Below are 11,050 nucleotides of genomic sequence, written 5' to 3' on the forward strand. Positions count from 1 at the left end.
ATATAACTGTCATCGTAACCTTAAGCGTGCGAACCCTACGGGTTCGAGAACAATGTAGACATGACCGAGACACGTCTCCGGTAAATAACCAATAGCGGAACCTGGATGCTCATATTGGCTCCTACATATTCTACGAAGATCTTTTATCGGTCAGACCGCATAACAACATACGTTGTTCCCTTTGTCATCGGTATGTTACTTGCCCGAGATTCGATCGTCGGTATCCCATACCTAGTTCAATCTCATTACCGGCAAGTCTCTTTACTCGTTTCGTAATACATCATCCCGCAACTAAATCATTAGTTGCAATGCTTGCAAGGCTTTAGTGATGTGCATTACCGAGAGGGCCCAGAGATACCTCTCCGACAATCGGAGTGACAAATCCTAATCTCGAAATACGCCAACCCAACATGTACCTTTGGAGACACCTGTAGAGCTCCTTTATAATCACCCAGTTACGTTGTGACGTTTGGTAGCACACAAAGTGTTCCTCCGGCAAACGGGAGTTGCATAATCTCATAGTGATAGGAACATGTATAAGTCATGAAGAAAGCAATAGCAACATACTAAACGATCGGGTGCTAAGCTAATGGAATGGGTGAAGGAAATATGCCCTAGAGGCAATAATAAAGTTATTATTTATTTCCTTATATCATGATAAATGTTTATTATTCATGCTAGAATTGTATTAACCGGAAACATAATACATGTGTGAATACATAGACAAACAGAGTGTCACTAGTATGCCTCTACTTGACTAGCTCGTTAATCAAAGATGGTTATGTTTCGTAACCATGGACAAAGAGTTGTTATTTGATTAACGGGATCACATCATTAGGTGAATGATCTGATTGACATGACCCATTCCATTAGCTTAGCACCCGATCGTTTAGTATGTTGCTATTGCTTTCTTCATGACTTATACATGTTCCTATGACTATGAGATTATGCAACTCCCGTTTGCCAGAGGAACACTTTGTGTGCTACCAAACGTCACAACGTAAATCGGTGATTATAAAGGTGCTCTACAGGTGTCTCCAAAGGTACATGTTGGGTTGGCATATTTCGAGATTAGGATTTGTCACTCCGATTGTCGGAGAGGTATCTCTGGGCCCTCTCGGTAATGCACATCACATAAGCCTTGCAAGCATTGCAACTAATGAGTTAGTTGTGAGATGATGTATTACGGAACGAGTAAAGAGACTTGTCGGTAATGAGATTGAACTAGGTATTGAGATACCGACGATCGAATCTCGGGCAAGTAACATACCGATGACAAAGGAAACAACGTATGTTGTTATGCGGTCTGACCGATAAAGATCTTCGTAGAATATGTAGGAGCCAATATGGGCATCCAGGTCCCGCTATTGGTTATTGACCGGAGACGTGTCTCGGTCATGTCTACATTGTTCTCGAACCCGTAGGGTCCGCACGCTTAAGGTTTTGATGATAGTTATATTATGAGTTTATGAGTTTTGATGTACCGAAGGAGTTCGGAGTCCCGGATGAGATCGGGGACATGACGAGGAGTCTCGAAATGGTCGAGACGTAAAGATCGATATATTGGACGACTATATTCGGACATCGGAAAGGTTCCGAGTGATTCGGGTATTTTTCGGAGTACCAGGGAGTTACGGGAATACAGGGAAGAGTATTGGGCCTTAATGGGCTTTAGTGGGAAGGAGCCAGGAGGTGGCGCGCGCCCCTCCCAAGCCCAGTCCAAATTGGACAAGGGGTTTGGGGCGCGGCCCCCCTCTCCCTTCCTTCTCCACTTCCCTCCTTTCCCCCCTTCTCCTAGTTGGACTAGGAAAGAAGGAGAGTAGGACTCCCCTTGGCGCGCCCTCCTCCTAGGGCCGGCCTCCTCCTCCCTTGCTCCTTTATATACGGGGGCAGGGGGGCACCCTAGAGACACAAGTTGATCCACGTGATCATATTCTTAGCCATGTGCGGTGCCCCCTTCCACCATAGTCCTCGATAATATTGTAGCGGTGCTTAGGCGAAGCCCTGCGACAGTAGTACATCAAGATCGTCACCACGCCGTCGTGCTGACAGAACTCTTCCCTGACACTTTGCTGGATCGGAGTCCGGGGATCGTCATCGAGCTGAACGTGTGCTAGAACTCGGAGGTACCGTAGTTTCGGTGCTTGATCGGTCGGGCCATGAAGACGTACGACTACATCAACCAAGTTAACGCTTCCGTTGTCGATCTACAAGGGTACGTAGATCACACTCTCCCCCTCTCGTTGCTATGCATCACCATGATCTTGCGTGTGCGTAGGAAATTTTTTGAAATTACTACGAAACCCATCAATGGGTCATGTCAATCAGATCATTCAACTAATGATGTGATCCCATTAATCAAATGACAACTCTTGTCCATGGTTAGGAAACACAACCATCTTTGATTAACGAGCTAGTCAAGTAGAGGCATACTAGTGACACTCTGTTTGTCTATGTATTCACACATGTATTATGTTTCCGGTTAATACAGTTCTAGCATGAATAATAAACTTTTATCATGATATAAGGAAATAAATAATAACTTTATTATTGCCTCTAGGGCGTATTTCCTTCAAGGCCAATCCCGCAGGCGCGAATAAGGAGGCTTTCCTCTTTTGTGCTATGGGAGCAAGGCCACCATGCCGGTTCCCAAAGCAACCCCAAAGGCTGCCCAATCGGTGTAAGAAGACCAAGACGATGGGCGCGCAGGGCGGAGGTCATCACCGAGCCAACCAGCGCGTCATGGACGGTGTGTTTGCAGACGAAGACCACCTTTTGTCAGGATAGAGTACGCCCCTGTCCCCCTTCAAAATTGTCGTTGTGTGACAATCCTTCCCGCTAATGTTTTCGGGTAAGAGGATCAAGGCAAGTATAAAAGGAGGGCAGGGTGCCGCCGTAGGAAAAGGACGATTCTTCCCCCCAATCCTTGTACTCTTCCTCCCTGGCGAGCGCAATCCAAACCAAGTAGAAGTAGGGTCTTACACCGTAAGGTGGCTTGAACCTGGGTAACTGGTGTGTTAGTGGCCCGTTCCCACTAGCTCACGCTCGCCGTATCCTCGCCGTGGTTCGTAACAGGAGGGAGTAAGGCGGTAGAAACGGCGCACCCCAGAGTTCGAACCTTTGGGTCCCCGGAGCCCAGATTTCAACACGAGTGATGATACAAGTACGTTACATTTAGTTGGAGGCGATAAAATTGTTTGCTAATTTAGGCCGGTCCTCCCCAAAAATCCATCTCTACACCCGAGCTCATCTGCACCCGTGCTAACGAAAAAGATCAAAACATATACTAGAATTTTTTAAAAAAATCTGATTTTTTTGTGTAGTAGACAATTTGATGCGTGAGGTACGCTTCAATTTTCAAATGATTTGGACATCTGAGGAGCTCTCAGCAAAAAAGACAAATTAGGGGTCTGTAAAAATGTTTATTGTTCATGTACTGGGGTGGTGGCGTGGCCGGCGCCGAGGACGGCAGCAACAGGTCGCTTGCGCGCGGCCATCGCTGTCGCACGAGCTCGACGGAAGGACTACGCACTTCGGTCGATGGAGGCGGTGGATCAAGGGAGGAGGGGAGGTGGGTGATGAGCTGATGAATGGATCGCTCGACGCGATTCGGCGTGAAAATATACGCAGGAGCGGCCCAAATTGGAGTCGGATTCAAATTCAAATTCGAGTTTTCGTTGGATTGCCGCCCGCGTTTTCAAAACGCAGTTTAGCTGTGCACTGCAGACAGACGCTAATTGGGTTTTTTCTTTCTTTCTTTCTTGGCTGTTGCGTTTTCGCTTGCAATCTTTTCAATTCCAAATCGGCTGTGCGTTGCTTTCCAGGGCGGCCCGTTGTGGGCACATTGCTCCTGTGGTCTCCCATTTACTTCCGGAGGGTGTTTCCCACTTGCAATATGCGGATGATACAATTATCTTGGTGGAGCTGGATGACACCTGCATTGCCAATCTTAAATTCATCCTGTTGTGTTTCGAAGCTGTTTCGGGTCTTAAGATTAATTTCGCTAAAAGTGAGGTCCTGGTGACGGGTGTGGATGAGGCGGAAGCCTTGCGGGTTGCCAGGCTTCTGAACTGTTCTTTGGGTTCCTTTCCCTTTAAATATCTAGACCTTCCTATCTCTCCTGGCGTGCTCCATGCTAAAGATTTCGCTCCGGCGGTCGCTAAAGTGGGGAACAGGGTGCTCCCTTGGAGAGGCAGATATAATACCAATGCTGGGAAAGTTGCTCTAATTAACTCCTGCTTATCCTCTCTCCCCATGTTCCTTATGGGCTTCTATCTTCTTACGGATGGCGTGCATGCTGGCTTCGACAAACATAGGGGATCCTTCTACTGGAATTCCGCGGATAACAAACGGAAATATAGGCTGGTCAAGTGGCAGCATATGTGTAAGCCTAAAAACCGTGGGGGTTAGGTATTATTAATACTCGGGTGATGAACATTTGTTTGCTTATCAAGTGGTGGTGGAAAATTTTAACTAGTGGGGCTGACTCGCTTTGGTTCTCGATTCTTAAGGCTAATACTTCCCACATTCCAACCCGCTGTTTGCCACCGCGAGGCGCGGCTCTCAATTTTGGAAATCCCTTGTCAAAGTCAGACCTATTTTCCTGGAACATGTTAAATTTAATGTTGGTAATGGGATGGCAGTCCGCTTTTGGTTGGACTGGTGGTCGGGGGATGCCCCCCTCGCTGAGAGTTTTCCGGTTTTGTTCTCTAACTGTCCTAATCCGGGTATCTCCATCGCGGAGGTGGCGGCTAATAACTGGGCTCTGGCCTTTCGTCGGGCCCTGTCTCCTGAAGAGTTGGAAGATTGGCAAAGTCTCTCGGCCCTCTTCCCCGTGCTCTCGGAGTCGGCCGATTCTGTAGTCTGGCCTCATTCGGCCTCAGGTAGATTTACGGTCAAGTCGCTTTATTCTAGACTTATTGGTGGTACTCCTTCGACCAGATTCTCTTGTGTTTGGAAGTCCAAAGTTCCTCCTAAGATTAAAATTTTCCTTTGGCAGCCTTTCGTGGTCGCCTGCCGGCTGCTGACCAGATTAAAAAGCGCAATGGGCCTGGCTCGGATTTCTGTCATCTATGTGGGGCCTTGGAGAACTCTGATCACATCTTTTTCAATTGCATGCTCGCCAAGCTGGTTTGGTGCTGTGTCAGATCTTGGCTTCAGGTCTCTTGGAACCCCCTCCTCTTTCTCCGATATTCGAACCCTAGCCAAAGCTTTGGTTGGGGTCACCAAGAGGGTGTTTTGGGTTGGCCTGGGTGCCTTATGTTGGGCTCTGTGGACCATTAGGAACAAATTTACTATTGAGCATATCTTCCCATCTAAGCCTGCTGACGTTTTTTTCAAATCATGTATATTATTGCAGCAATGGAGATCATTGACTAAGGAGGTTGATCGGGATGCCCTGGACCTGCTCATCGACAAAATCCGGGCTTCGGCATCTCACGTCTCCGGACGGGAACCTGTCGTCTAATCCTGGTGGTGCTGTTTGCGGAGTTTAGGTCTCACTCCTTTCCGGCCTGCGCGTCGTGTATGGCAGTTACCTGTATCCATCCTTCCTTGGCTACTCTTATATACTTTTTGTTTCGTGCGCTGTGTGCGTTCTCCTCGTTAACTGGTCTCTTTCCTGTTTGGTCTCATGACGCTGCCATGTGGCTTTATTTATAAAGTCGGGCTCTGGCCTTTTCTCTAAAAAAATCGGCTGTGCGTGTTCGTGCGTTTTTCCCTTGCAATCTTCGATTCCCAATCTGATACACCAGCGCCCTTGAGTAGTTTGAAATGGGCCAAAGTTCAAAGGGTTGTGGGCTTGTGTAAACAAATTCAGATTTCCCATCTATTTCTGTCACACAATGTAAACAACAAGCATTCTGCAGTTCAAATGATCAACTGTTGTTCCTGATCGTATGCTACCACATATCTGTCTTGGATCAACACCGGATCGTTTCAGAGGCCAAGCTCGAAGTTAAGGTGGCTGCAACCTGGGACCTGTTGATTATGGACTTGTGATTTTGTTGTTGTTCCATGGGTTGACACTTTGTCAGTTTGCTCTGTTGGTCACCCGAAAAAAAAACATTTGCTCTGTTGGAAGGCTAACTTGTTGGTAGTTGAGAAAATTACAAGAATCGCCATTGAACTTGCTGGCACGTAACGATATATTGTGCTTTCAAGAAAAAAAAATTGAGGAGTTTATGCTTTCAAGATATGTTGCCAATGAAGCATGAGGTACCAATGGTTGAGCATTTGGGTCGTCACGACACAGGTTGTAACCGTCTAGGGGTAGCCCATTTTATTAGGTATTGATTTTGCATCATGATAGTACCATAAGCATCATATTTATTTAATTTTAATATGTGAAAGGGGGATAATACCAATCCTCGCCTTTATTAAAGTAGAAAACCCTAAAATTTTGCCAATTGTCCAAATACCCTTTCCAAACCCTAAATATTTTGAAAAAAGCCTAATATTCATTAAGTGGGTCCTTCCAAAATTTTAAGGTTTAAAAGAATTTAATTTTGGGTTTGCATTAAACCCTAATTAAAACTGCAATATTTAATAAAATGCATTTATTTGATATATTTAAATCGAGGGATTTCACATGGTAATTTCTCTTTAAAACCTATAATTAGCCTCCCAATATTATTAGGAAGGTATGGCAATTTGTTCCAAATTTTGTAACACACTTATAGTTCAAACCCATTTAGTAATTAAATTAGGATTTTAGTCCAGAGAGGCTACACAAACAATTCAATTAATATGAAGCCCCCAAACATAAATTAAATAGGAGTTATCGCAATTTAATTTATAAAAGCTAGTGAAACCTCGTTGTGTGCAGTTTAAGTAAACTGCACCCATGAGCGTGGTGTAGCTGGTACGACAGCAGGCCGGCCCATGTATTCAGAAAATGTTGAATTTATACCATTAAAATGTTAAACATGTATTAGAAAAATGTTTTCTACATATAGGAAAAATGTAGAATGAAAATTAGAAGAAACAAAGGAAAACCAAAATAGAAGGAAACCGATAAAAACTATAAAAGACACAAAGTAAAACCAAAACAAAAAAGGGATATAAAAAAGAAAAGAAAAGAAAAAATGAGAGAAAACCGAACAACATAGAAGAAAAAGAAAGAAGGAAACCGAGAAAAATAGGTGAAAAAAGAAAGGCAAAACAAAACAAAAAACCAAGAGACCCGGGGTTAAATCCTAGTTTCCCATTTTTCTTCTCTCTTTTTTTTGAACGTGCACGAACAGGCTGACCAGATCGCTTTTTTTAGGGGTAAAGCCACTTTATTGATCAAACTTCGCAGAAGGTAGGATACAAACTAGATCATGTGGCTGGCCAAGCCACACATGACACCCCTGAGCTAGATTAAGAGCATACTTCGCTAAACTATGAGCTTCAAAATTAACAATTTGACGCTCAAAAATAAAAGTACAAGAAAAAGGAGCTGATCTGGACTTGATTTCGTTGATGATAGCTCCATAAGCACCCTGGTTGCCTTTCTGGATGTCACCATCAACTTGTTTAGATTCTGAAGATATAACGAAGTAGTGGAGCTAAAGATATTGAGCCAAGGAAATCGCCTCCCGATATGAAATGGCCTCCAGCGCCGCAGGGTCAAAAACCCGCGGGAGCATTCGCTTCAGCGAGACGGAAGTAGTACTCGCCTCTCTTTTTTTAAACGTGCACTAACAAGCCGACCCAATAGCTACAACGCGGGTGCATTCACTTCAGCGAGACGGAAGCAGCACTGACGTAAAGCAAGATGTAGTCGCCGCGGTCTCTGGGGCCGAGTTAAACGGGTTCCTTTGGGAATCAAGTCGTTGTGGTCCTGATTAGTTTTTGGTCCATGCATATATAATTGCTAATGGCCCATACTTATATGGGCCTACTTTGGCCGGAAACTCAGGCGCAATACTTTTGACCGATTCTCCCAGAATCTTGAGAATCGACCCTCCATCCAGCTTCTTCCAGAATCTTGTATCCAACTTTTTTTTACAATCCTAGTTGTGTGGGTTCAAGAGAAAAAGCTGGGTGGAGGATCGATTTTGATTATGAAAGAATCGGCCAAAAGAACCGGGCCTAAAAAACACAGAGACTGCAGCCCAATGAAACCCAGACCACTAAACCTCACTTAAGACAAAGATTCCAGTGGTTAAATGACGACAAGATTGCGAGATTTCCATCGCCGACACAAACTTCCAAAGCCCGAAGGGCATCTTGCTTCCAAGAACACCAAAAAGGAAGGCCGAGACAGTACGCGAGAGAAGACAAGGACATGTCCGAGCCAAGGATGAGGCCGAGTCGACCAGAGCTGTCCGTCCGATTTTCTCCCACCTATCCACAGGGAGGGCCGCCCCGCCCCTGTGTGGCAGACGGACTCAATCCGCGAGTGTTGCTCCTGCTTCACTCACTCGATGCTCTGGCTGGCTGCCCCGATTTTCCCACGACGTGGACGTCGGGTGAGATAAAGATGAAGATGAGCAGAACATAGAGAAGGGAGAAGAGAGAGCGGCGAGCTTGCGTGAGTGCTCCAGGATGCAGACCGATACTCAGTTCACCTCGGCCGCGATGAAGAGGACCAGCGACTGGTACGTACCTTCCCTCTGCTGCCTGTTTGAATCTACGAGCTCGCCATTACTTTCGCGCCATGAAACTGTTTTCAAGCAAGCAGCAGCGTGCAGTGACAACCCGTATTTTATATGTGGAACAATCACATACTGCACCTGAAGTTCCTTATGAGGATTAGCACTAGTTCATGAGCTCGATCCGACAAAAAATTTCAACTGGTTGGTGCAGGATCCGTTCGCAAGAATTCCCGAGCGATATTACCATCCAAGTCGGGGAGAGCAGCTTCAACTTGCACAAGGTAACCAGCCAACCAACCCCACCTTCTATTCAATTCTTACCGCGCGCTTAGAAACCACATGGAAAAATCAGCAAAAATCCTGAGTTCTGATGGCAAATTCTGCAGCTCCCACTGGCGTCTAAATGCGGCTACATAAGGAAGCTGGTGTCGGGGGCCAACGGGTCGAGGGTCACCCACCTCGAGATCGCGGGCATGCCCGGCGACGCCAAGGCGTTCGACCTCGTCATCAAGTTCTGCTACGGCGTCAACTTCGAGATCACCGCCGACAACGTCGCCATGCTGCGCTGCGCCGCCGAGCACCTGGAGATGACCGAGGAGTGCAAGCCCGGGAACCTCGTCGGCCGGACCGAGGCCTACCTGGAGGAGGTTGCGCTGGCGAGCCTCGAGGGCGCGGTCACCGCGCTCCGCAGGGCCGAGGAGCTCCTCCCGGCGTCCGACAAGGTGCAGCTCATTGGCAGGTGCATCGACGCCATCGCGACCATGACCTGCGGCGACGGCGGCCATGAGGGGCTGGACGACGTGGACGCGCCACCGAAGCCTGTCGATGACTGGTGGGCCGACGAGCTGACGGCGCTGAGGATCGATACTTTCCAGAGGGTCATGATCGCCATGAAGGCCAGGGGGTTCAAGGGCATCGCCATGGGGACGATGATCATGCTCTACGCTCAGAAGTCCCTTCGAAGACTGGTAATCGAGTCGAACACATCACCTAGAGCACAGTATATACTGTTGCTATAGCTAACGTCTGACAATGTCGACTTGTAACTTGTTGCAGGACATGAACGGGAGGGAGCGGAAGAAGATGGAGCCGAGGCAGGAGCACGAGAAGCGGGTGGTGCTGGAGACGATCGTGAGCCTCCTGCCGAGGGAGAAGAACACCATGTCGGTGAGCTTCCTGTCGATGCTGCTCCGGGCGGCGATCTACCTCGACACGTCGCTGGCGTGCCGGCTCGACCTGGAGACGCGGATGGCCGCGCAGCTCGGCCAGGCCGTGCTCGACGACCTGCTCATCCCGTCCTCCTCGCCCGAGGGCGCCGGCACGGCCTACGACGTCGACGCGGTGCAGAGGATCCTCGCCGGCTACCTCGAGAACGAGGGCGAGGCGACGCGCCTGGACTACAACACGGACGACGACTTCGCCTCGGCGGCGTCGCCGCCCAACGACGTCGGCCCCGTCGGCAAGCTCATGGAGAGCTATCTCGCCGAGATCTCCTCGGACGTGAACCTGCCCGTTGACAAGTTCACCGGCCTCGCCGAGCTCATCCCGGAGCGCGCCCGGTTCAACGAGGACGGCATGTACCGCGCCATCGACATCTACCTCAAGGTCCGTTCATTATAATCGATCTTCATTCGTCTACTTGTTGTTATAGTGGATAGTGCTCAGATGTGATGGATGGTTTGGGCAGGCGCATCCGTCGCTGGGCGAGGGCGAGAGGAAGAAGGTGTGCGGCGTGATGGACTGCCAGAAGCTGTCGCGGGAGGCGTGCGCGCACGCGGCGCAGAACGACCGGCTGCCGGTGCAGACGGTGGTGCAGGTGCTGTACCACGAGCAGCGGCGCCTCCGCGTGCCGCCGCCCTCGCAGGCGCCGTCGTACGCCGGGGGGGAGTCGCCGGCGCTGTCGTACAGGCCGACGCCGAGCTTCAACGGGCGGGACCGGAGCGCGCCGTCCAGCGAGGTGTCGCGGCTGCAGCGGGAGAACGACGAGCTGAGGATGGAGCTGATGCAGATGAAGATGCGCCTGAGGGACCCGTCGGTGGCGGCGCCGGTCCCGGCGCCGACGCTCGCGGCGGGGGGCACCCGGAGCTTCCCGTCGTCGGGGAAGCCGCCACTGCCGAAGAAGCAGGGCGGCAGCGGCGGAGGAGGCGGCGGCGGGTTCATGAAGAAGCTCGGGCGGCTCAACCCGTTCGTGCGCGACCCTCTGGCCGGCGGCAAGGTCCGCACGAAGCCGCCCAAGGATCGCAGGCACTCCATTTCTTGACACTACCGGATGGTGTAATCTAATCGTCAGTTGAAGATAAATAAGCATGTTAGCATGGACGTAGCACTGTACAGCTTTGTAATCTGCGTCACAGTTCGTGTCAAGTTCCTGCAATGAAGAAACTCAGGCCATTGTAGCAAATTTTTGCAGCTCGGGGTTCAGTCAGTGTAGTGCAGTTCTGTTCCACTGGCCGCCTGCTGCGATGTGG

General features: G+C 49.1%; 1 protein-coding gene across 1 annotated transcript; it reads left to right on the forward strand.

The window, feature by feature from the left end:
• The first annotated feature begins 8,297 nt into the window (after nt 1–8,297).
• LOC125552561 (Phototropic-responsive NPH3 family protein) lies at nt 8,298–11,003 on the forward strand. Its single transcript, XM_048716161.2, has 5 exons — nt 8,298–8,585; nt 8,794–8,863; nt 8,969–9,550; nt 9,639–10,187; nt 10,270–11,003. Exons 1-5 carry the CDS (start codon nt 8,533–8,535, stop codon nt 10,840–10,842), a joined length of 1,827 nt encoding a protein of 608 aa, XP_048572118.2. The 5' UTR covers nt 8,298–8,532; the 3' UTR covers nt 10,843–11,003.
• Nucleotides 11,004–11,050: the final 47 nt, after the last annotated feature.

This window comes from Triticum urartu, chromosome 4A (assembly GCF_056163025.1).
Source record: "Triticum urartu cultivar PI428250 chromosome 4A, HENAU_Tu73, whole genome shotgun sequence".
In the NCBI taxonomy this organism is placed as follows: Eukaryota; Viridiplantae; Streptophyta; class Magnoliopsida; order Poales; family Poaceae; genus Triticum; species Triticum urartu.